The sequence below is a fragment of the Sceloporus occidentalis genome, unplaced genomic scaffold (assembly GCF_023333645.1).
Source record: "Sceloporus occidentalis isolate IW3139 unplaced genomic scaffold, rSceOcc1.0.p SCAF_20, whole genome shotgun sequence".
Classification (NCBI taxonomy): Eukaryota; Metazoa; Chordata; class Lepidosauria; order Squamata; family Phrynosomatidae; genus Sceloporus; species Sceloporus occidentalis.
This window is the reverse complement of record NW_028317000.1, coordinates 7,940,922-7,967,839: the sequence shown is the minus strand read 5'-3', so window position 1 is coordinate 7,967,839 and position 26,918 is coordinate 7,940,922. Positions and strand designations below refer to the sequence as shown.

General features: G+C 45.0%; 1 protein-coding gene across 16 annotated transcripts in view; it reads right to left on the bottom strand.

Annotated features, from left to right (window-relative positions):
* The window catches only part of TPM3 (tropomyosin 3), a 69,022-nt gene that overhangs the window by 12,234 nt on the left and 29,870 nt on the right, over nucleotides 1-26,918 (bottom strand). For 4 of the 16 annotated variants that reach the window (XM_089483687.1, XM_089483681.1, XM_089483693.1 and 1 more), the window contains 6 exons: nucleotides 18,705-18,838; nucleotides 17,006-17,123; nucleotides 16,209-16,279; nucleotides 10,727-10,802; nucleotides 8,811-8,873; nucleotides 7,881-7,950 (listed from right to left, as the gene is read on the bottom strand). In XM_089483687.1, coding sequence (XP_089339813.1) covers nucleotides 7,881-7,950; nucleotides 8,811-8,873; nucleotides 10,727-10,802; nucleotides 16,209-16,279; nucleotides 17,006-17,123; nucleotides 18,705-18,838 — 532 coding nt within the window. Of the gene's footprint in view, nucleotides 1-849; nucleotides 1,357-4,286; nucleotides 4,370-7,880; nucleotides 7,951-8,810; nucleotides 8,874-10,726; nucleotides 10,803-12,805; nucleotides 12,882-16,208; nucleotides 16,280-17,005; nucleotides 17,124-18,704; nucleotides 18,839-26,918 lie in introns of those variants that run through there. The other 12 variants (XR_016272167.1, XM_089483685.1, XM_089483680.1 and 9 more) reach the window with 6 other exon arrangements.

Here is a 26,918-nt window from a genome sequence, read left to right as displayed (position 1 = left end):
TAAAACTTAGGGCCACATAAGAAAGGATCTAAAGGGTGAAGCAAAGAAAAACAATGCCAAAGAACGTACAAAATTCCTGAAGGCCTAACTGTTTGTACTCATTCTAAAAGCTGTACGGATCAGAAAATAGAGGAGGGTCAGTGCTACCAGGACAAATTATACTTTGCCTTTCACCAGTGCATGGTTCCTTTTTTAAAATAATAATTAAAGTACAGTACTAACATTGACCTGTGGATAAGTTGACCTCTGTTTTTGGGATCCACTTTTTGGCTAAAAATTCTAGACTTTTACATGAGTATATACAGTACATAGTATAATGTCGTACAGGTCTGTGCAGAAGTAAGCCCAGCTGCTTTCAGTGGGACCTATCCCCAAGTTCATGAATAGAGGGGTTGCAGTTTCCATCTGATTCTTGGTGTGAGTATTTACTTAGTACAGTGGGCCCTTGTTATCCGCTGGGGTTTGGTTCCAGGACCCCCATGGATACCAAAATCCATGGATGCTCAGGTCCCATTAAATACAAATCACATAGTAAAATGGTGTCCCTTATATAAAATGGCAAAATCAAGGTTTGCTCATTGGAACTTGTATATTTTTACAGTATTTTCAAACTGTGGATGCTTGAATCCATGGATAAAAAAGTGTGGATATGGAGGACGCACTGCACGAATGAGAGGAATGTGCATATTGGACTAAATGGCCCTTGTGGTCTCTTCCAAACCTTATGATTCTGGGAATGGAGTGCAACTGCCCACAATACTAAGGCCTCACACTGAAGCTGTTTCTTTTTGGGGGCAGGGGGAAGAGAGGAAGAAATCAAAGGCAGTCCAGGGTTCAGTGCATGATTGTCTATATTACATATTACATTCCACCAAGGGTTACACAGAACCTGTTTGTAAAAGCAACACAGGATAGACAGTCACAGCAGCACCCTGCTTTCCAAGAGGCATCCTGGCTACATCACATGCCGCCTCCTGCTGCAAGCTGGCCGAGGGGGCAGGAGAGGCTCTACCAGCTATGCAGACAAGAAAACCCAAATCCCTCCCAGCCCCACCCCAGCCGCGTCTGGAACGTTGGATGTCACAAAGACTGCTTTGTTTATGAGAGAAAGCCCACAAGTAGCTGTTGGGGGAGAATCCGATGGCTTGGGAAGTCACCCTTCCCAAGAGGATGCTTGTTCCCACAGATGCCCCGCCAGAAGGGTGCCTGGGACAACAAAGCAGGAACTTTGGGATCAAATGGGGAGGGGTGAGCAGCAAGGAAAACAAGAGGGGAGAGGATGAGACTGGAAAAAACGATTCCCCCAAAGAGCTGCAGGAAGAGCCACTAAGTGGAGCTTTGGAATCACTAGTTTATCTGTAGGCAAGAGAAAAAGAGAGAAATAAAAGTTTAAAGAAATTGGAAGGTGGGGAAGGCAATGCAAGCAGGGGAGAGGAAAAGAGAAGTTGAGAAGGGATGCACTCAGCAAGGCACCAGGATAGGATTCATTCCGTGGTTAGAAAAAAGGAAAAAGAGGAATGAATTGAAGTCAACTCCACAAAGTACACCAAAGCAAAGCTTGAAAAGCAGCTGGTTATAATCAAGCCACTCTTTTAAAAAAGAAATGTCAATACTAGAGAGTAGTTCAGCTTGCATTACACTCCTGGCTGAGGAATTTCCTAAGTCAAATACACAACACACACACACACACATGCCTGCAATGAGATGCAAAACTACCCTGCCCACCCTCCATTGGCCCAAGAGCTTGAGCAGCTTAAGAGGAAGGAAGGAAACCATCCATAGGTGGAAATGGGCATGCATACACTGTTGCAAAGAGAGGAAGCCAATGCCAACCAAACCTAGTGCAAAAGAATATGCAAAGGCATCTTGTAGCACCTTTGAAACTGGTAGAAAGAAGCTGGGAGCATGAGCTTGACTTTGTCCCTTTGCATACCGATTTTCCAGACAAACATGGCTGTCACTGGTGCAAAAGGATTTGGCAAACAGAGCCACAGTGTGTTTTAAGGTGTTGAGCCCTGCTATAGGGTGGGGTGGAAAACCAGACCTAGTTACAGAAAAGGGGAACTGAAAGGCAGTGCCACCCATGATTCAGGAAAAGGTGTGCCCTGGTGCCAGTGGAAGGATTTCAGATGTTAAGACATGTGGAGTGGAGTGGGGTGGTGAAAGGAGGGCGCTAGCAAATGACAATAGCATGGCCAAAGGTGAAGGGTTCTGGGAGGTGTAGTACAAACTGAGGGCACCTGGTTGAGGGAAGACCCTGAGCAGGAATTCTCAACATGTGTATTCCCTGATGTTCAAGGTATTATAGCCATGAAAGCCCACACTGAAGGATTCTCAGAGCTGAAGGCCCAATGGCATCTTGGGGACCACTGACCCAGACCATATATGGTTAAAGCTAGCCCCTAGAAACTTATTTTTAGATTACAGCTCCCAGAATCTTCTATGCCAATACAGCCTAACGACTGTAGCTGGGGATTCTGGGAGTTGTCAACCTAGCAAGTAGCCTTTCCAAGCTCGGTGTGAAACACATACTGTTATGTGTGTTATGCAAGGCCTATGGGTTCTCTTTCTATACCCCCCAAAATTCATATCTACAAGCTGCCTATTCATCTATCCAGCTCAGTATAATTTATTCCAGTGGTTCTTTATCTGTCACGGGGGACTGGCCACTTGCCCTCCACTTAGCCAGGAACCAGCACCATATTTATGCCCACTGACTAAGACTTTCCTAAAAACTTACAAGGGGCCCACATATAATTGCTCATGAACTGGCACAGATCCATGAACTACCAATTTGAGTAGCATGGGTCTATTCACAGACTTGACGTGGCCTCTTCAGGGTCTAGTTTTGGAAAGGCCTGGTTCCCCAAGATTCTGTATTCAGTAATACTAGGAATTGGACCCAGGACCTTTGCATGTAAAGCACAGCCTCTCCAGCTAAGGTTTACTTAGTACAACAAGGCTGTCTCTTTACCATTTTATGATGCACCAACAGTAGAGGCCAGGGCATGAGGTAGGGCCTTTTCTAAGGTTGCACCCAGGCAGGCTTTTCTGACATTTCTTATTCCATCATCAAATTTAAAGTTTTGCTTTCCCCCTCCTCTTCTCTCCCAAGTTTTTCCCCCCTCTTTGTGATATAACATTTAGACTGCAAACCTGCAGCCCAAGACTGCCTCACTCCTGATGCTTGTAAACTGCTCAGTGAGCTTTTGGGGGTGAAGGAATGCTATACAGATGTGTTTAAGTAAAACAGACCTAGCTAAGCCACTTCCCTTTTGGCAATCACTTTTTACAAACTAGCTTTTTGTTTTCACTGTAATCTTTGCTCTCCTTTTTTTGCTTATTGCCCTGCAGGCCGTCTCGAGTGTTCAAACAAAGGAAGGGTGGGGAACAAAATGAGATAATAAAACTTGATGGCTAAGTTCAGATTTGAACTACTAAGACTTTACCCACTATGCCACATTAGCTTGGGGTAAGTTTGCATCTAGCCTGTGTTAATTTATCCTGGCTTTGCTAGCAATCAGGAAAAACCAAAGCAATACATGATACTGAAGTTTCCACCATACCTCATGCATGTACAAACTTCCATTAACATCCCCCCCTGGCTTTTAAGAGGACACCAACTATTGTCTATTAAGCATTAAAGTCTTTTATAGTTGTGAGGAGTAGAAACAGGCTTTTATTTAAGCTCAGCTCTAAACTCAACTCCATGTTTTACATTTCCTGGGAACACCAGCATCTATGGTCTTGAGTTTAAGTGGCAGATAGTTGTTGCTCTATTCAAACAAAAGTTGTAAAGCACAGCCTCTCCGGGTAAATGGCGAGAGAAATACAGTCCTGCAAAGGTAATCCTGGTGGGGAATCTGGCTGTTCATGTGAGGAAAAACACACTGGGATCTCTGCTGTATTCATGAACATCCCTTTTCCATCAATAGGGTGCCTGGAAAGTGCCTCGAGACTCAATTATGGTTTCTCCAGAAAACTGAGCCCTGCCTCTCTCAATCCGGTGCCCTCTGGGTGTTTAGGAATTCAACTCCCATCAGCCCCTGCCAACGTGGTAACAGGATGGTGGGAACAGTCAGCAAAACATCTGGAAAGGATATTAAGTTGCGGGTGTGGCGTGCTGACCTAACCCAACTGTCGCACAACATGGGCACTGCTGATTCATCACCCCGATCCCCCAAATCCGCCACAGCACACAAGGCATGCTCAAGCAGAGGCCGACACACAAGCCGCTGTGCCCACCCTTGCCCCCACAGCACCCCATTGGCCCGTGCAACTGGTATTTACATGGAAGTCATGTCATTGAGGGCGTGGTCCAATTCCTCGCTAATGGCTTTGTACTTCAGTTTCTGGGCATAGAGTTCGTCTAAAACAAAAGGGATCAGGAGAAACGAGGATGGATAGGTAGACCAGGAATGCAAAAGCATGAGACATCAGTGATGGGAAGGAGGAAACAGCATGTTCAGATATACATAGGGCAGAAAGAGGATCGGTACTCAAGGACCACTGGAGGACCAATAAGGGAGTAAACTCCCAACTGCAATTCTGGATGCTAACCAAAGGGAAAGGAGTGAGGAATGGGCAATCTGCTGTTACACAATCACTCCTCTCCCACTATTGCTAGGAACTGTGGAAGGTTTCATGCTAGAAAGACAACCCTTCAGGGTGTGGAGGGTAAGGAAACGTTGCCATCTGATGTGGCCTTCTAGGGAAATCTCACCTAGCTCTGATTCAAGGGAGCTTTGAGACAGAATTCTGTATTCAAAGACTTTAATTGGATTGCCTGTTTAATGGCTTTTCAACAGTTGTCTTATGTATTGTTCTAGCTGTTTTGTTTTAATGCACACTGCAAACCTCCTCCTAAAGGCAGGATAGAAATAAATTTAAATAAATTCTTCAACGTGACAAGGACACGGTGCCTTCTGGCTTGCTGTGGCCCAACATTAAAGTGTTTTAAAGGCATCCTGGCTGAGTTTAGATTATTACTTCTTTGAATTACAACTCCTAAAGTCTTCCGGACAGCAAGGGTTGCAATCCTGGTGGATGGGGATTCTGTGAGTTGCATTTCAAAGACCTCTTCCAGGGTCTACGTAAGATACTGAGTCGTCTGGAAGGACATGGTGTCTCTCATCCTAGCCCTCTTCAGTGAAGGGAAGGATGCTTAAAATTGAAACAACCAAGTTGATGGAACTTTCAGGCTGCAAGGATTTTGTGTCTAAAACCCCAGGAGACTCCAAACCCATGGCTTGTAAGCTTAGCTATTGATACAGAGAAGTTGAGAGGAAGAAAGTTTTTTTCACCCCTTCCTTTCTTTGAGGTCAGTGAAAGGAGGGGGGGGGGATCACCAGCCAAGATGACTTCAAATTATAATCTCAAAAAGTAACTTCTCCAACCTCTGGTTCTTCAAGAGAGAAAATATTCACCCACTAGATCTCACCTACTAAGTCTTACAAGTCTTGCCTTCCAGAGACAAAAAGAAACATGGGAACTAGATGACCAAAACAGTTTCTTCAGGGCCTCTAGTGTTATAAAGGGACTTCTAAAAGCAGCCAGGCCCACCACAAACACAGTTACATTCCCCTTGCCATAAGTGAAGAAAGTATGGCCTGCAGGCTGCACATGGCTCCCTCACACCACTTTTGCTGCCCTCAAGTACCTTGTCTGTTCCACAACCCCAACTGTTTAAAAAATTATCCTTTTAAACTGGCACAGTTTTAGGAAATGGAAAGCCCTTTAAAACACACAAGAACCCCCCCCCCACCTCTCACACAACTCCCCAGAACCAGCCCCCTGGTGCTTCAGTTTTCATTGGAGTCCTCAAAATGGCAGTTGGAAGCAACCTCACCTCTGGCTGCAATTCTGAAAAGGACTCTACTGAAAACAGGTGTTGCAAGGTGAGGTGGGGGAGTGGTCCCTAGCCCCAGCACAGTTGCCTATCCCCCTTCCTTATAAGCAGCCCTTTGCAATTCCAGATCAATACTACACTTTTCAAGCATTTGGCTGGGGGTAGTTCTCAGCTCAGTTTTGATCCAGGTTGAAGCACGTTTTACCTGAGAACCTCCAAGGAATGAAATGGAAACCCATCCCATCCCATATATTGCAACAAGAAAATTGCCTGACAGTTTCTACCTACACTCTCCCTCCCACTTCTTGTCTTCTGCGTTGACAGGACTTAAGCAGAAAATGGCTGTGAAGATTAGTATTGACTTGCTGACAGATAAATCCTTCTGCATTAAGGCATGTATTCTGCACAACCAATTCAACTTGGTTTAACAGTCGTTTACTTTTTCCAGAACTGTGGCTTAGGAGTAGGGGAAGAGAGAAAGATATAAGAATCGTAGGGCAATGTAATGACATTTCCCAGGTTTTAATTCATTTTTTAAAACCGGAAGGTGAAATTTTGTGCACCTCTGAGTATATCCTGTGACAGTGCAGGAAAGAGAACACATATGAGAAGAAGCAAACCAAAAAAATAAATAGAACATGTCCACATAGCATGAAAAACCACAAAAAACTATGGATGCCAGCCATGAAAGTCTTTGAATTCACAAGGATATAAAATCTGGGTAAAGCTTTCTTACACTTCTAAGTAACACATATCACTGAAAGAGGGGAGAGAGAACCAGCACTTACAGAAACTGGGCAGAATAGCTATGTCCCCTCCCCTTCCCAAGCTATTTTCAGACTTTATAATGTATTATGCGCCCATATATAATCCATTTTGTTTCTTCTATTTTAGAGACAAACAGAACTTTTAGCTAAGGAACAAGATTGACTCATGCCACTTGCTTAGTTGCTGTAGGTTTAAGACAACGACACTAGTTACCCCGAGACATAATGTAGGCCTGTGAATCTAATACTGATACTTTTCTTTCTTCTCCTGTATGGTTTCTAACATCTTTGCCCAATAAAGAAGCCAGCAAAGCTTCGAAAGCTTGCATGATGTATTTTCTGCATTTCAGTTGGCCAATAAAGATATCTCTCTTTTGTGGATTTCGGGTTCCTGCACAGCAGGGGTTGGACTGGATGGCCATTGTGGTCTCTTCCAAGTCTATGATTCGATGGATTCTGATTATGTGATGTCAGTTAAGATGGTCACTTTCTATATGGATTAGAAAGGCCTTGAGTCTGATCCAGCAGAATTCCTCTGATGTTCTTTAGTCAGAGAAACAGATGTGTGTATCCGCATGTGTGTGTTCTCTCTCCACAGCAACCAAAAAGGCATACATGTGTAAGTTGGATGTATACTTTCCTATGCTACTAGTATTATACATCCAAATTACATCTGTGTAAGTGACATAGGTCAATTTACATCCAATTCTATGATTCAATCTATACGTGTATATGTCTGCTTTTGGCTGTTGTAGAGGAAAACACACACACGCAAACATATACACATCATAAGAACATGAGAAGAATCCTGCTGGATCAGGCTCAAGGCCTTTCTAATCCGGTAGCATGTTCGCACTATGCACAACCAGTACCTTCAAGAGATTCTCAAAGCAGAACAGGAGAACAACAAAATCTTTATGCTTGTGTTCCTAGGCAACTGGCAATTAGAGGTAGATTGCTTCTGAAGAGGGAGATTCCATCCCTAACTACTATAAAAAGAACACAAAAGAACACTGCCAGATCCAGTCAAAGATTGCTAGGATATTCTTCCCATGTTGGCCAAGAGTGGCCCCATGGGAAGTCAACATGCAAGACACAAACACAATAGCATCATCCCACTTGTATTCCCCAGCATACTGCCTCTGATCTCAAAAGTAATGCATAGCAACACAAAAAAAGCACTGGTAACAAGAGAAGAGCTCCCCCATTTGCCCTACACATTGTTTGGTTCCCCACCACCACTACCTGCAGCTCCTCAAACTTACCTTCCAAGTCATCAATGGTCTTCTCCAGCTTGGCTACTGATCTCTCTGCAAACTCAGCACGAGTCTCAGCCTGAATCAGAAGGAAGAGAAGTGGTGAGTCAGGGAAAAAAACTGTCTGGCAAAGGCATGAAGGCTCTCTGTAAGGTTCCACACTTTAAGCCATGGCAGGGAGAATGTTTAGGGACATCTGTTGGTATCATCTCCATCTCCTAGATCTTTTAACAGCAACAGCAGCCAAAAAAATCTCCCTACTCTCAACTCCACAGAAAGATCTGAAGAGGGCAGGAACCAAGAATGGATTATTCTGTGAACGGATCAAGTTTAGTAGCAGTACCAAGAAAGAAAATCCTAGGCTTGGAATATGCCCAGGGGCATCCCAGGCCTCAGCCTGACATGACTATCTGTTTCTTCAAGCTACACCTTGGTACTTGACTCCAATTGGAACACTTATGGGTACTTGTAAAAAACAAAAGAGATCTGACATCATACTTTTCCCTGTCCCTGTTTTAAACCATGTCACTTCTTGTCTTCCCAAAAGCAGGCAAATACCTTCATGATTCAGGAAGGTCTTTAGAAGGTGATCCTGCTTGCTGTGGAAGGAACAATTCAACTGGTCAAGGGCTTCATTTTCTTTTATTGGTGTGTTTTAAAGCTGTATGTTATTTTTAATGCTTTTATTTCTTTCTCTTCTTATTGTTTCACTCATTTATATTTCATGTTCTCCCAATCCTCTCAGGTGGATTACAAAGATTAATACAAATACAGCTAAAATCACCTAATATAAGTAAAATAGTAAATAAAAACATGCTTCCTACACCCATAGCCTCTCGCATGGGGCCAAGAGGAATCCAACCGTCGGGTTCATCACAAAGAGGGCCAAGAAATACCACTCCAACCCTTGTGGACCTGGTAGCCCCATAGGCCACTTACCTCCTTGAGTTTATCAGTCAAGATCTTGATCTCCTCTTCATATTTGTCCTCTTTTTGAGAGTACTGTAGACAGAGAGAAAACAAATTCAGGGCTGAGCATAAGAGACCACACTACAACACATCATGGCCCACCGTGAAGGCCAGTTCCTAAATCTTCATTCCAATCCAGCTTCCTTCCTTATTTAAGGGCGAAGGCAGGAGCTACATAACAGCCAAGGCACAGGACTGCCTTCTTGAACCCAGAATTCCATATATAAGACTGCCATCTCCAACATCCCCAATCAACCAAGGGTGATGGAGTTATCATTCATCACATGGTCAAGAAGGCTGGTGTAATGGTTTCAGTAGTCGTGAGATAAGTGTGGCCCTCCAGTTGTCACCAGCTACAAATCCCATCAACCTAGCCAATACAACCAAAGGTGAGGGATGATAGGAGTTAACAGCCTGAGAACATCTCAAGATCTACACATTTCTCATCGCTGGATTAGTGTGTTTATTATAGTGGGAAGAATCAAGTTCAGTTTCTGACTTAGCCCCAAAACTTATCAGTTTGGGGATCAGGGACCCACACTTTCCTTCTGAATCCATCTACATCACAGAGTTGATGTGAGGGTTTTAATAAGGCTAAGCAGGCTGCTCCCTGCTCTTTTGGGCAAAAAGGGCAGGTTAAAAAGCCCAGAGAGGTTCTCAGTCAACTCCCAGCCTTTGAATCTCTGGAAGACCATCTACTGCGTTTAATCTACAGATGGTTTATGTCACGAGGTTCATGATCTTTCAAGAAGCAGGGCTGGGAGTGAAGTTACACTGACCTCGTTGCCACAGAGATGAAGCATAGTATGAGTACAGGAGCCAAGTAAATTTCCCAGCTCCACCCATAAGATACACAAGCCACTTGTACAAGAGGCTGGGCTGGCTGCTGGAAGAACGCAGGAAGCCTAGCAGTAGTTCTCTTCATGCCAGCCTACACCTCCCTCTTTCCTACACCTCTGTAAGACAGAAAGAAGTCTCTCTGCAGAGTTTGCAACCAGAAGTGCAGGGATTATTTTAACATCTGGGCTTACCAGAACACTAAGGGAGCTTTCTGCTACTTGTCATTTTCCAGCTGGTGTTGTCATGTCTGACTTATAGCAACCTCTCATGGAGGGGTTTTTTTTTTGGTGGGGGGGGGGGGCAAGATTTCTTCAAAGAGGGTTTGCCACAGCCTTCCTTTCAGGCTGAGAGGGTGCAGCTTGTCCAAAGTTACCCAATGGGCTTCAATGGCTGAGTGGGGATTTGAACCCTGACCACCCAGGATGCTCTAACCACTAAAGCATGTTAATTCTCCATTTTCAGGTGTGGTAGTGAGGAATCACTGTCCTGCCACCAGTATTGGAACAAGATTCAACTGCCAATCTGGTGGGCTTCTATCTGTGGATGCACAGCGGGGTCACCATTTGGTACTTTGCCTCAGGCAGCAAAATGTCTTCAGAAGCACAGCAGCCACACACCACTATACCATACTGGTGCTCCATTTCCAAGTACTTTACTCACTGATACTAATTCAGTTCAGTTCATCTTTATTACGGTCACAGACCAGCACAGGCCTTTGACACTAGAACCAGGTGGGAAAATCTTGTGCCTCCAAGCACTGTTGGATTCCAGCATGGCTAATAGTCAGGGCTGATTATCACTTGAGTCCATTGACTTCAGAAATCTCCTATCCCAGCACTGAAACATACGAAAACATGTTTGAACACATGGGTGGGAATTCTGTAGCCCTCCTGCAGTTGCTGGACTCTGATGTCCCAGCAGCTCTGGCTGGATAGCCCATGGTGAGGAATCCTGGGAGATGCAGCCCATTAACTTTTGGAGGATTGCAGGATTCCCATTCCATCATAACAGGTAAGAGGAGTTGGGAGTGGAGAGAAGCACTCTACCTTCTCAGCCTGAGCCTCAAGTGACTTGAGATTGTTGGTGACATTCTTCAATTCTTCTTCCAGCTCTGAGCATTTGCTGCAAATGTTTGCAGGGATTGGGAAAAAAGTAGTGAAGAAAGAATGGATGGCAAAGGGTGGGAGGGAAGGACAGGAGAAAGGGAAAAAAGAGAGAGATAAGAGTGAATCCATGAATCAGAGAGACCGCAGTGAACTTCAGGAGACCAGCCATTGCTTGATATCTGCCAAAGAAGATCCAGGTTACTGGCACTTGCCAAATGTCAACACCTCGTAGGCCCTGTAGTTGGGTGGCACAGGAATTCTCTGTGGGCCCTTAATCTGTCTTTGGAAACATATTGAGTGGCAAACACAGTAGCCAAGAGTGGTTGTGGGGGGCCTGTTTTTCAGTACTCTCTTTTTTCCATAGCTATATCTCCCAGTTCTAAGTGGCAGCAGCATTAAAGGGCTGCTGAGGAGGGACAAGGAACTCTTGTCAAGAGTTATGAAGAGCTTTTGAAATTAGGTTCAGGTCTGCATGTTCCCTGATTGCATTTTGTGTATGGAAGAGACCAAATCAGACACCCTCTCAGGGTGGTTCTCTTGTGACTTACACCAGCATAATTTCCAAAAGCTTGGACAAGTCACTTTTTGGACACACAGAATCCCCAGCCAGCAGGGCCATTGAACATATTGGCTGAGGGATGCGGAGGACTGCAGTCCCCAAAGTAACCTTTCCAAATTTTGATTTTAGCATGCCTTTGTTTTTAAGTTCCATACACTCATCCCCTAAAGATGGGACAAAAGTGTATTAGACAACAGGAAATCTTAACAGTGTTATCCTAGTCATGCTTATGCGGAAACCAATCCTACTGAAATCAGCGGGACCTACAGTACTCTTTAGTTAAGCATGTGTGTTTTTAGTGGTGCAGCTCTAAGCATGTAGTGTTTTATGAATTAAATTTTTTCTATATTGCTCCTTCACTAAAGGTGATGCCAGGATGATATACCCGAAGTTATAAATCGCAGACAAAATCTTAGAGTTGGAATGGGCGACAAGGACCATCTAGTTTAACCCTCTACCATTCAGGAATACAGAATTAAAGCACTCCTGAAAGATGTCCATCCAACACTTGGTTAAAGATCTCCAAGGAAGAATCATCCAATAGAATACAGCTAGACACAAAGGAAATATAACAAATCCTTATATAACACATGTGAGGACCAGGACAAGAGTCCCAACTGTCCTTGGTATTAAAAATAATCCTGAAGGATTTTTTTTTGGGGGGGGGGGGGTTGGTTGGTTAATATCTTAATATGTCTGGTCAATATATCTGTTTGTGTTTTAAGAGCTACTTTTTTTATAATGCTCTAGAAAGTTTTAGTCTTGAACATGACTTCTGGAGTGTTCTCCATTTAATTTAAAATGCCTTTAGCTGCTGTTAACTTGTAACTTGACTATGCCTAAGACCAAACTCTCTCCCCACATATTCTAGGGGCATGGGAGATGGCTCTCCTCAATGCTGAAGTATCTTCTGAAACCAAGCTCCCTGTGTCAATATTGGTGTGAGAAATGTTTTGAACTGGTGGCCTCCAAGGCCTGGCTTTTGATGTTATCTCTGCTGCCACAATAGGCCAAGGCACTCTTAGAAGAGGCCGTAATATGAGCCTATGAATGGTTCTCCATTTTAAGGGATACCACTACATGAAGGTCTGAGGACAACCAAAATTCAGCAATGTTACCAACAGATTTTAGAAATACACGCACACAACTACATGGCCTACAAGGTGCAGTGATGGTACAAGATATTCAAGCTGCCTGGCACTGGGTCTAGCCTTGCATGGCATCCATTAGGCCTCATCGCCATTTTGGAGGAAGCTGCTTTGTCAAGAGGCAGCCTGGGCAGCTGGCACCTGCTTGAGAGAAATAACATAAGCCGGTCGAAGTCAGAGCGAGAAGAGCGAGCACAAGCGTTTGAGAGAGCGAGGAAGAGGAGATGTGCCTGAAAGAGCTTCAAAAGAGGGGAAAGGAGATGGGCATTAAGAGCATCAGTGCTCAAGGAAGGAATGGGTTAGCGTTAGTACCTTTTCTTCAGCCTGAGCAAGGAACTTCAAGTTTTGGTCCATCAGTCGGATCTGCTCATCCAGCTCTCGGCAGCGGCTGTTACAGGCACACAGTTGGGCAGGGGGGACCAAGAAGAGGAGCAGCAGCAGCCGCAGCAATGGACGAACGACAACAACAACAAAAACACACAAAGCGAAGCCATAAAAAAAGGGCGGGCGGGGAGAAAAGGGACAAAGGGGGGGGGGGGAGTCTGTCACAACATGCATGCTCGGTTGGTGGGGCGGGAGTGGAAGGCGCATTTCAAGACCTGAGGTTAAGTAGAGTGGTTCCCTGGGTTGCATGCTGTGGAAAGGAGTTTAGGAACTTGTTACACAAGGCCCAGAAGCGTGGTGGTGGAGACCGCAAGCTGAGGCCCAGACCGTTGTGTATGTCTCCCTCTGACAGCCTTCCCCAACCTGTTACCCACCCCAAGGCACTGGATTAAAGCACCCATTATCCCTAGGAAAGATGGGCCTTGCTGCATCTGGAGAGAGCTTGGGGAAGGCTGCTATAATAGACTGAGATGTGCAGTGAGTGGTTTTGTGAGGGAACTTTTGGGGAAAGGGACCAGCTGTCCAAGGAGAAGGCCAAATACAATTCTTCTTCCCCCCACCACACCCTGGAGCTGAGCTAGAACTGCCTCTTCTTCCCTTCCCTGCTCTTAGGACTGTGTGTATGTCTAATTGTATCAGCCCAACTGTTATCCGGCAAAAAAACACAGCTGTTTCTTAAATTAGAGCCAAGTTTCTAGCCCTTAAGGCTGTAGGGATGCTTCATCATGGAAAAAAGCATCCAAAGCCCAAAGAATGAGTGCATACGGTTTCCTTGGATTGCACCACCCTTCTATAAGTTTCTTTTGATTTTACTTCATTTTTTCTTTCAACATTTTTCACGTTGAGATTTATACAAAATTATTGGCTTTGGGCTTTCTTTCTTTTTTTGCATGATATAATTGCACTGCCTAGGTGGAGAGCTTGGGCGGAAAATCAGGATACACACAGCCTTCACTAAGGGTGAGGTTATTTCTGGGCAAGGATTCAAAAACAATGCTATGGGGAGCACTGCTTGTAGCTTCTGGACATACTATTAAGCAAGGCACTACCAGCCCATCAGTTTCTCATCTCCTATAGTTCCACTGGGTGGTAATGATGGGCTTAACCACATGAGCTAGATTTTCTATAGCTGTGGCTCTCAACTTTTGATCCTCCACATATTTCGGACTTCAGCTGTCAGGATCACTGGCTATGGCCTCTTGCGCTTGACATCCAAAGCATCTGGAGGCCCAAAGAGTCAGAGCCATTGCTCTAGAAGACTCAGTTCCAGGAAAACCAAAGGGAAAAGCGTCAGCAGTGAGACACCTTAGAGCCCGAAGCTACCTTGGACTTCAATTCCCACAAGGCCCAGGTTGCATGGACAACTGCAAAGGATAGTGGGAGTTGTGATCCAAAACAGGTGGAGAGTCAAAAGGCTTAATGAAATCTGATTAAAGACAATAGTGGCCATATCAAAGGAAGAAGAGGCACAAACAGCTGGTCCGCAACACCGGAAGATGTGAGCACCACAGGGAAGGGGGTGAGGGAAGGGACCTGAAGGACCCGTGTACAGCCAGGGGGTGAAGGTGAGTCAGAAAGAGAGAAAAAGAAACCCACTCCAAAGCGCTGGGCATGGAAGAGCCCCAGTACAAGAGACTACCTGCAATTCTCAGAATCCCTCAACCATCATGGAGATCCTGGCTAGGGGATTTCTGGTATTGTTGTTTAAAAACAGACCTTTCTACTTCTACTTTCTGCTTCTACTCCCCATTCTTCCAGCCCTAACTTCAATTCCTTTGACCCCACCCTTATGTCTCTTCCAGGCTCAGCAAGCAAATGGAATTAATGGCTGTAGGATTCTTGGAGCTGTCATCCAGAAGAAGTAACTTATTTCTAGATACTACTAGCAGCAACAGCACTCTATGGTAAAGCAGAGTCCAAGTTCTGGAGTAGGTCATTACCAATTATCCCACCAATATGCCCTCATGTGCTAGACTGGTGAAATAGGATCTTAGCCTCCCTAAATGTGGGTTGTTCTTTAGAAAATATATGGGGTACAGACAGAGGACTGACCAACTGGGTATTTAGCATAAATAATATTTCCATTAAACGTTCTTCAATGGTTCTATCATTCAGGCTCACCACAGTCACTAAAGCAAGCCTAACCTCTGTCATGCCCATAAAGCACCTTCAACTTAAGAGCTCCCCCCACATGTCTTTTCCACTAACTGTCCTTGGTGGGGCTGAATGTCAAAAGACCTAAATGGCTAATGGCCCCCAGCCTTAGAGAACTCTCTGTAACTAGGCGTGAATAGTAGAATATGGTTTCACCTGGGATGATTCTCAAACTCAGTTGAGGATTCCTCCCGTCTCAACAGGGGATGGAAGCAAATGTTTAACATTTCTGTAGAGTATCTCATTGGTGGCCCAGCTGTGGAACAGATGTGACAGAGCCCCCAGACAGTCTGGAAGACGGCAGCAGGGTGGTCTAGCTGACAGATTTGAGTGCACACATGGCCCACAACACTAGTGGCTGGACTGCCTCCTACAACAGTAGCCTGTTTGGTCTTAAAGATCGCAGGGGAGGCCTCAATAGGTATCCCACTTGTTGCCAATGTATACTTGGTGGAAGCAAGGAATAGGGCCTTTTCAGCTGCAGTGGCTCAGCTCTGAAGTGTGCTGACACAGGACATCAGCTGGCATCTGATGCCAGACAGGGAAAACTTCTGTTGACCAAAAGGGCAGAGGAAATGTAATGGAGCATCCTGGAGAAAAGCATGATTGCCTGGTAGGCATATAACCAGAAGCACTTAATTTTGTTGCACTTCCCACCTGACCTTCTAACTTGTATTTTCCATCTTTTTATGAGTTTCGCTGTGCCAGGCTTTGGTGAGATGGCAAAGCTAGGAAGTGTTATTTTTTTTTTTTTTTTTGGTTAACAGTTCCCAGAAGCCCCAGCCAGCACAGCCTCTGGCTATGTTGGTGAGAGGATTCTGGAAGCTGTTGGTCAAAAAAGGAACATTATCAAGCTTTGACAGGTATTATCAATGAAAGCCATTCAATTCCACACAACTCTGTCCCATCATTTGATCAGTCATGTTTGGGCCAGGAACTCTCCAGGCAAAGTGCACCATACCCACAAAACAGGCAACAGGAGAGAGAAAAAAGAGAAGCAGGGAGCTTCTGGGGCTAGCAACTGTTCTCTCCTAGTCAGGAGGCAGCTTCTAGCCCTCGCCCCACGCTTCAGGCCTCGCCTAACAGGGTGCAAGCAGTGCTGCTCGTGTTAAAAGCTTCCATGCAGAGAAGATGCCTCATGCAAAAGAGAAAGAGCTTGAAGAGAGGAAGTACTCACGATTCTGCCAGCTCAGCCCTCTCCTCCGTACGCTCCAAATCTCCTTCTATGATGACCAGTTTCCGGGCAACCTGGACGAGGAGGAGGAAATCAACACAGGGAGAGTCCCACTTGACAACACTTGGGGGGTGTGAGTGGAAAAAAGTGCATGTGTATGTACACAGCTGGAGCCAGCACCAGGAATGTTCAGACAACTATCAAGAATCCTGCAGATGCCAGCAAAGGAAGCTGTAGGCTTAGCTGACTTTCCAATTGAATTATTCTAAACCTTTTAGTCTTTCATATATTTTGGACTTAAAACTTTAGCCTTCTGCCACCCACTTTATGAGGTTGTCTGTTGGCCTGTCTCCTAAGGAATAATAAAAATATGGGATGCTGCATTACAGTTACTTGTTTTATCTGTGAGTACTAGCCACGTTAAGGGGAGGAAAAATGTGCCCTCCAAATCACCTGGTGGCCCTCAAATATCCTCCATTAGATTCTTTTTTGAGACTATTTTTAGCCACAATGAGCCCAAAATATAACCATGTGCAAGAACAATGGTTTGGCTTTCCTTGTCCGCAACCTACCCATAGACCTTTTTAGCCCCAACTAGTTGAAAATGGCAACCAGAGAATGGCCCCACCTCACCCCTAGTCTACACTGACTGGCAGCTGCTATCCTGGGTTTTAGAAAGGATTCCTTCCCAGCTCAGTCCAAAGATGCCAGTGATGAAAATCAGGACCTCTGGCATGCAAAGCCAATGCACTACCGCCCTTCCCCAGATAGAGAAATGAACCTCAGTTAAAGTTCCTAACCTCCTCATATTTCCGGTCAGCCTCTTCAGCAATGTGTTTGGCCTCCTTGAGCTGGATCTCCTGCAGTTCCATCTTCTCTTCATCCTTCAGGGCTCTGTTCTCAATAACCTTCATGCCCCTGTTTCACAGAGATGAGACAGAACCATCACCATCCAACAGGCTCATGTCCAAGGGCCACGATCCAAAACTGCAGACAGCTAGGTCAAGCTACTTCATCCACCCCAGTGGTCAGCAACATATAATAAAATTCAGAGCATGGATACTTCACTTCTTTGAGCTGCAGTTCCCAAAATGCGGGCTGGGGGATTTGGCGAGTTACCAGGTTTACATTGCTGTTGTGTGCCTTCAAGTCATTTTTAATTTATAGCAACCCTAAGGGGTTTTCCTGGCAAGATTTGTACACAGAAAATTTGTCACTACCTTCATCTGAGGCTGAGAGCATGTGACTAGCCCAATGTCACCCAGCGGCTTTCATGGCCGAGCTGGGAATGGAAGCCTGGTCATCAGTCATAATCCAACACTCAAACCACTATGCCACACTGACCCTCAAACTTTACATTACTCCTAGCTTATTAGCACAAGTGACTGTCAACTTAGCCACCTTGAGTCCCTGTATCGGGAGGAAGGTGAGATATAAATACAGTGCGCCCATGTCATATGCGGGTGCGCTATACGTGGATTTGAGCATAGGCTTTGCTTTGGTGCCCAAATGGGGTGCCACAGCTGAGAAGACCTCTCCCATGTCCTCACATGACATGCTGACCTCACAGGTGGGATATAGACCTGCTCAGTCTTTCACAATGTGCTCCCTTATCTCTCCCATACAACAGTGGCAAATGCCATCCTAGCAGATGAGGATGTCATTCCTGCTCAGAGACTAAGGGCGTTATCTTTTTGGACTACATCTTCCAGAATCCCCAGCCAACATGGCTCCTGGGCATGCTGACTGAGGATGCTAAGAAGCGTAGTCCAAAAAAAGCCACGTTCCTAAGCCCTGCTCTTGTACAATAAAATGGAAGCAGAGCCCTTCACCACACTCTGGCTCTATTACACCCCTCTTTCCTCTCTGAAATTCATACAGTTCATGCACAGCTCTGCCACTCGGTATAAATAAGACTTAAATCAGGGATGGTTAACCTCTGACCATCCCAGTGTTTACATGTCAAGTCCAAAAAGGCCCTGGCAGCATAACCAGTGGTCACGGATTATGGGGACTCCCAAACATTTAGAGGGCTAAAGGTTCCCAACCTCTGATTGATCATAGAATCATAGAGTTGGAAGAGACCACAACAGTCATCCAGTCCAACCCCCTGCCATGCAGGGACTCACCTTCAAAGTATCCTCAACAGATGGCCCCCCAGCCTCTGATTAAAACCTCCAAGGAGATTCCACCACTCTCCAAGGGAGTGTGTTCCACTGCTGGACAGCTCTCACTGCCAGGAAGGTCCTCCTACTGTTTAGGTGGAATCTCTTTTCCTGGAGCTTGCACCCATTGTTCCGGATCCCATTCTCTGGAGCAGCAGAAAACAAGCTTGCTCCATCCTCAATGTGACACCCCTTCAAATACTTAAAAAGGGCTATCATATCACCTCTTAACCACCTCTTTTCCAGGCTAAACATCCCCAGCTCCCTAAGTCTCTCCTCGTAGGGCATGGTTTCCAGATACAGAAGGCATTGCCTGTTTTTAGGACACACATACCTTTCACTCTCATCAGCAGCTTTTTCAGCTTCCTCCAACTTCTGCAAGGCTGTAGCAAGGCGCTCCTGGGCCCGGTCCAGCTCCTCCTCTACTAGTTGGATGCGGCGGTTCAGGGATGCTACTTCCGCCTCAGCCTGGAAGGAAGAGGAGGAGAATTAAAACAACATGTAGGACTAAGCAGGTAACACAGAACAACACAACAGTTTCCTGATGTGTTTGTTGTGACAATGTGCTTACAGTGTGACTATCTGTAGTGCATATTGGCGCCTCCATGAGACATTTCTCTATGTCTAAGATTTTGGGGAATTACTTAGTGAGCTGTGCAACTCTTTGTCTACAAACAGGAAAAGCAAAATAAAGCAACAAATAAAATCTAAATAATAACAACAATATATTTAACAATATAACTATAAAATATAATGTGACATATATCACATAATGTTGTTGTTATTATTATTATTATTTGGCATTATATAATATATTAATATAGTATTAGAGAAGATAGCAATGTCAAACCTACTCTGAACAAATCTTGCCAAGAAAGCCTCATGACAGGAGCTTTAGGATTGCCAAAAGTTGGAAGTAACTTGAAGGCAAACAACAAAAGCAGTAGCAGTAGTAACAACAAGTTACTGGGTTAAACCCAGTGTGTTTACATGGCTGAGCCAGAATTTGAACCCTGTTCTCCAGACTCATTTTCCAATGCTCAAACCTCTACGTCACACTGGCTCTCTAGAGAGCCACAAAGTTATCCACTCTTGATTTAAAACATGTATACTGTGCTTTCCAATTAAAAAAATGGTTCCTAAAGAAGTTTACACAGCTACAGAAACCAGATGTGACCAAGCAGAAAAAGAAAAGGGAAGGAAAGGAAAAAGGAAATCTCATAGTTGGCAAGGATACTCAATGAGCCACTACTAAGTCCAGAGCAGGGGGACTTTCAAAGAGGAAGTAACACAAGGCTTTTCATTGTGGAAGATTTCCTGCTGTCGCACAGCAAGCACTTTTCACGGGAAAAGGTCACAATTAAGAGATACAAAGCCATTCCGTCTGGTTACTTTCAAACTTGCAATGACTTTTCTCAGGTGACTCTCCCGAGAGCCATGGATTTTATAACACACACCTGGCAACTGGTGCATGCAAGACTATATTAAGACCTCACGGTTTTCATTTAATCCTCAGCTAACCGCCTTAAAATTTGGCGTCTGATCCTGAGCAGAGTTCTTCCTTCCTTGAAATATTTTGGATTAGTATAGCTTTGAAAGAATGCAACACTTACATCACACTGAGGGCTCTTTCAGATGCTCTTCACACACGCGCACACACCCCATTCAACCACATATTTTTGATGAACGGAAAAAACTTCGGAGGAGGCATTTGTACAATATGTAAAAGTATCACAGTGTTTTTGCACCCAACTTTTGGTTGACTATGTCAGTTCAGTGTGCTACACAACTGTTAGCCCGTTTTTGCAACTTCTTCTGACAAGCACCTGGAACGGTTTTCAGAAAGTCAGCATCAGAAGCAAAGTTTTCAGAAAAACCCTTGCTGCCCGCAAGCAGATCATTTCCACCCTGGAGATGCAGCTATACAAGAAACAACCTTGGCTTGAATTCAAAGATATAGCTGTGTTAGTCATCAGAATCAGTACGCAGAGAGATCTTGTAGCACCGTTGAGACTAACTGAAAGAAAGAAATTGGCGGCATGAAGTTTTGTAGACTCAAGTCTACGAAAGATCATGCTGCCAATTTCTTTCTTACAGTTAGTCTCAATGGTGCTACAAGGCCTCTCTAAATACCAACCTTGACTTGGTTCTCTCTGCACAGAGATTCACTAGTAGAAACAACAACCACAGCTCAGTACCTCCAAGACAGAGGAGAACCACCTTTTGCATCTAATTTGTGCTTCAGCACAAGGTTTGCCTCGGTTTATTCAAGTCTACCAGCCTGGCGCAGTGGTTTCAGTGTGGGACTATGACTCTGGAGACTAAGGTTTGAATTCTCGCTGAGCCATGAAACTCACTGGGTGACCTGGGGCAAGTCACACTTTCTCAGCCTCAGAGGGTGGCAATGGCAAACCCCTTTGAAGAAACGTGCCAAGAAAACCCTGCAATATGGTCTTAGAAATGACTTGAAGGCACACAACAACAGCAGTAATAGTGACTGCATTACTTACCTCCAGCATTTATACCCTGCCTTCCCTTCAATGAATTCACAGCAGCACACATAGCTCCCCCATACAACCAATGACACGACAATCCTGTGAGGTAGACAAACTGAAGATGGGGACTAATCTATGGCCATTCAGTGGACTTCATGACCAAGAGGGGATCCAAACCTGGTTCTTTCCTAAATCTAATCCTCTCTCACAACATTCCTCAAAGCAGCATCTTTCAGCTGCATTGGATGATAATGCCCATGAACCCTGCCACAACAGCCAATGATTAGCTGTGATGGGAATTGCAGTCCCAACCATCTGGAGGGCTGTTCTACTACACCAACGCTGGTTCCCCTGCCAGTGGGATGGAGCTGGGAAGGAGGACAACGGGGATGAAAAGGGCTACTGTTCTGCCAAGATGCCACATTCCTTCTGCTCTGGTTCCCAAGTGCAGAGGGAAGTCAAATCAGCACCACCCAACAGGCACATTTATGGGGCGGGGCGGGTCTTTCCTGGGGAAAAACAACCCATACAATCGCCCTCCCCACCCTCCCGTCAGGAAACCACTATCACAACACAAAAAAATATGCCAACGGTCAATGCAAGCAGTTCCCTCCCCAGAGTGGGCAGGATTCAAAGTGCAAGGAAGGAAAAGTTGACAAAGCAAGAAACATGTCCCAAGGTGCATGCTAGGGACCAGGGAAACCTCAAGGGAAATCCAGGCCCACTCTGGCCCTAGTTGGAAGTCAAGACATTTAAGAGGTGATATGATAGCCCTGTTTAAATATTTGAAGGGGTGTCATATTGAGGAGGGAGCAAGCTTGTTTTCTGCTGCTCCAGAGAATAAGACATGGAGCAATGGATGCAAACTGCAGGAAAAGAGATTCCACCTCAACATCAGGAGGAACATCCTGACAGCAAGAGCTGTTAGACAGTGGAAGACACTCCCTCAGAAAGTAGTGGAGTCTCCTTCATTGGGGGTTTTTAAGCAGAAGCTGGATGGTTATCTTTGGGAGTGCTTTGACTGTGTATTCCTGCATGACAAGGGGTTGGGATGGATGGCCCTTGGGGGTCTCTTCCAACTCTATGATTCTGTGTCCCATCCTTCCTGTCCTGAACACAACGCAACACAAGGAGCAGCACTGTAAAGACCAGAACTTGGAAAAGTTACTAATATTTTTTAGACTGCAAAACTCAGAATGTCTTGGGCAGCACCGGTACAAAAACTGTCAGGGATGAATTGCAGTAGTTCAATTTTTCCTAAGGCTTTAAAAGGTCGAAATACTCTGAAGCCACCAGATCTGATTTTGGGAGTCCTGGTTAGTACTTGGATGGGAGACCATCAACCAATACCTGGTACTGTAGGCTATAGTCGGAGGAAGGAACTGGCAAAACCACCTCTGAGCATTCCTTGCCTAAGAAAACCCTATGAAATTCATGGGGTTGCCTCAGGTCCATGACTTGAAGGTGTAGCCACACAACATAAACTGCAGCAACATTTTAAAGAGCGGCTGACTATAGGGAGTCTACAACTCTCTTGTATACCAGCTCCACTGGCTGCCAGTTCATTTCTGCACCCAATTCTAAGTACTGGTTATGACATATGAAATGCTGCCCTGAGCTCGCCCAGTACAATAAATGCTGTTGTTGTGTGCCTTCAAGTCATTTTTGATGTAAGGTGACCCCCACTTGGGATTTTCTTGGCAAGATATATTTGTCTTTCCCCTGAGGTTGAGAGAGTGTGACTTGGCCACGGTCACCCAGTGGGCTCCCATGGCCAAGTAAGGATTGAAGCCCTGGTTTCCAGAGTTGTAGTTCAAAACTCAAGCCACCACACCAAGCCTTAGCCAACTATACTCCTGGATAAAGACGTTACTGATAAGAGAGCATAGCTTGAATTCCTGGTTTTCAAAAAAGGTTTTAAAAAAGCTTGCATTTTGGGAGATCTTATTGCAGAACTGCTCAAGAATGCTCAACATCTCATTGCAAGCTCACACACGCCTGGTGGGGGTGGAATGGAAAAATATTGTTACTGCCAGCCTTTTTTGATAGATTTGAAGATATGGGGAAGGGGCACAACAGCGAGAAGAGGCATGAGCATTCAAAGTGAGGCAGCGTCTCAAATCTGGACACTCACTGGAAAATTCAGAGCTATATTGACATAGATACCTATCACAGCTCCCCTCTATGGTAGATGCCTGATATGGTAAGCTGAAGCAGCAACGGCCAATGCAACCTTGAAAGCATCAGGCAGGAAGCCTGGGAATTTCTCATTGAGCCTTTCCCATTACCGTTGACATGAATGGTGATGTCACTTCCTGGAGCCCCATCAATTCAGCGAGTGCCAGTAACAAACCGCCACCCCACCCCTTATGTCCACAGGGATCCTGTCCGGAGACGGACAAAAGCAACTCCAGGATTCAAATCTGACGGGAAGAGAAGCATCTCCTAGGGCCAAGCAGGCGTGGGAACCTGGCCAGGGCTGCCCTGAAGCCAAACAAGAAGGCTGGGGAAGAAGGGGAAGAGCCCCAAGCAGCCAAGGAGGTGCATGCCCAACCAGGCTTGAGAAAAGTAAAGCTCCTTTTTCAAATAAAACCTAGTCAGCACAAAGAAAAAAGCTGCTAACGCCCTTAGCTTTTCTGTTTGCAAAAGCCGACGGGAGCCGTTTAAACCTTGGCACTTTTAACACCTTCCCCAGCTGCCATGCTGGAAATTCTCTCAGAGGGTGGTGGAGCGTCCTTCTTTGGAGGTCTTTAAACAGAGGCTGGATGGCCATCTCTCGGGGATGCTTTGATTGAGAGTTCCTGCATGGCAGAATGGATAGGCCTGGATGGCCCTGGAGGTCTCTTCCAACTCTGTGATTCAATTGCCTTGAGCTTCTTCAAGTGTAAAAACGCACTAACATTATCTTTTCTAGAAATCTCTGGAGGCACAGAGTGTCCCTACAGGGCTGGGAGGAAGGAAGTTAAGCAAACCTCTGCAGTTGTTAGCAGCTTTAATGAAAAAAGTATACTGTAGCCAAGAAGCAAAGTAATGATCTCTGCTTTGTTTTGGATAGTGACAAGCCCCAAAAGAGATCCCTGAACGCTCTGTTCCTACAGCTCTGGTTGCTGAGGGCTACTATACTCTTTACACACATCAAGAATTCACCTTTAAATAAATTTCTGGCTCCTTTTCACAATCCTAAAAACGTATCCTCAAGGCCTGATGGACATCTTAGGTATGCAGAGAGACGTTTTATGGAATGGCAGCAGCCAGGCTGCATAGCGACATACACCTCTGGAAGATAGTCTCAGAGCAGCTGGGCTGCAACACTGCTGAAGATAAGCAAGCGTGGGCTTGACTAGTCCTCATGTGGTGCCCTGCATCCCATCCATGTAAGGGCAGGCTTCTCTCCCAGCTCACCCCTAAGGATTTGCTTATTGATCTGGACATGGCTTGCAGCGACTCGTGCAGAGAGATAACAGGTAGCATCCTGAAGGCAGGCGATTCTGCCAAAGAAATGGAATTTCCCGAACACAGCTCAAGCAGCCGAGGCCGATGGAGAGCAGAGACAAACACCAGCCAAATGACTCACACAGAAAAGGAAGAGGCCCCCACTTCCACTGATGGGCAACTTTGCTTTTGGAAGACTTGGGAATTCTTATAGGACCTTAAAAATGTTCTTTGCCCATCTGGAAGAATTGTTGCTGTTGTTTAGTGCCTCCGTGTGACCCTATCATGGGGTTTTCTTTGCAAGTTTCTTCAGAGGGAGTTTGCCACTGCCATCCTCTTGAGGCTGAGAGAGTGTGACTGGTCCAAGGTCACCCAGCGGGTTTACATGGCAGAGTCCAGATTTAAGCCCTGGTCTCCAGAGTCACAGTATGATGCTCAAACCACTACACCGTGCTGGCTCCAATTCTGGAAGAATTAGAGGAATGAAAGCCCCAAGCTTTCAAATCCTTGTGAGGAACTAAGTTCAAACAATCCATAGGGATCCCTTTTGCAAGAGTCAGACATGCCATAATGCCAAGTAGGGGCATCAACATCAGATGGGTTTCCATGCCAGCAGAACTAGGCACAAAGATGAAACAAGGGTCCAGCTACCTCTTGCAGATTGCTGAGACTGTATGACTCTTCCCTGCAGAGACCTTTCACTCCATCATTTGGAGACCGGCCCATAAATTACCACTCACCTAAGGTAACTTCGCCATAGCCTCCAGGTGACTACACCACATTAGTTCATGCTTCCTTCCTCCCCATATATTTTTCCTGCAATATGTCACATGTAATTTAAATAGAGTTAAGCTATATAGTGGTCTAAAAACATGATTGTCTGCATTTTAGCGTGGAAAAACATTCAAGGGTAGCGATGTTGGCCATACAGCAACTGTTTCATTAGGACTACAGATTTTTCCCATTTGTTCTTGTTAGCTGCCTTCATGTTATGGTGACCCTATGAATGTTAGTCACCCTATCATCAACAGTCCTGCTCAGGTCTTTCAGAGTGAAGGTGGTGGCTTCCCTGATTGAGTTTATCCATCTGGAATTTTCTTTTTTCCCAATTCACTCCACTTTACCAAGCACTGTCTTATTTTAGTGAGTCATGCATTCTCATGACGTGGACCAACAGCACCAGCCTCAATTTAGTCACCTTGGCATCTAGGAAAGTTCAGGCCTGGCTTGCTCTAGGACCCCTTTGTCTTTCCAGCCATCCATAGTATCTACAGAACTCTTCTTAGATCCTTTTTGTCATCTATCTAATCAGCACAGGTTGATTTTCATTTAAAATTCTTTAAAGTGCTCCAATATGATCCCTAGTGCCTCTTCCTTTCCTGAACCAGTCTTGGACATCTGGCAATTTCTTCCTGTTTTACTTATACAGCACCTAAAAGATTTTTTCCAGATGCAACAGTACAAAGGCTTCTTGAGAAATTCACTGTTCTCTACCTAAGAAAGGGGACACACACCTGTTGGTGGTAACCTCACCCAGGACAGAAATAACCTAGATCTCAAGGGAAGTCACCTTTTCTGTTGCTAATGGAGTTGACATTTTATTGCTTGGCTTTTATGACTCTTTCCCCAGGGCTCACATGGCCTGCGCTGATATCCCTCCAGTCCATCTTCACTGGCAACAAAAACATCTTGAGAAAATATAGGCCTGTGACTCTAACATCGTCATTTCTTCTACTCCTGTATGATTTTTAATACTTTTGCTCCATGAGTTGAGCTTTGAAAGCTTGCATGATGTATTTTATGCAGTTTTGGTTGTCCTAATGAAGATCTTGGTTTATGGTTTTTGGGTGCTGTTGTATTTTGGGAGAAAATCCAAAGACAAGGCGTATTAGCATGCACAGGGAAATCAGCATCACGGGGATCTTGTAGCCAAGGCTCTGTGAGTTAGTACCAAAGGTGCTATAAGATCCCTCTGGGAGAAAATGTTTTGCTATCTGGTTGCTTTGAGACTTTGCCTGTGCACTACAGATCACCAGCCATATGGCCTTTTGACAAGCTTGTATCAGAACAGCTGCTGCATTTTACCATCCATCTGGCACTTCCTATTTTGGAATATCAGGCTGAGTTTTGTTATTTATACCCAGCTGCTCTGTAATAACATTAGAGGAAAATGGCTTATTAAAAATATCAACTGGGCAGTGAGTGGAAACACAAAAGCGTTTCATAATCCTTACACAAGACTGGTAAGTAATGAGTCACGTGGTTACCTGTAAGAAGTTGTGTCCTTTTTTTCAGGCAATGGGGGCACAACACAAGCACATTTTAAAGGTATATATCTTGCATGTAGTTACTTTGTTGGGTTAATGAGCAACATCTCCTAGTTCTTTACTCAAGTTGCCTTCTCCTAGATATTTTTCAAACTGTATGTCATTCTCTTATCAGTCCTAAGGATATTTTATTCACACATCTGAACGTAGTGAGTATCCAATGAGGCTACATTTCAACAAATTACCAGTAAGTACTGTGTTGTCCTTGGTATCCGCTGAGGTTTAGTTCCAGGACCAAAATCTGTGGATGCTCAAGTCCCGTTAAATACAATGGCATAGTAAAATGGTGTCTCT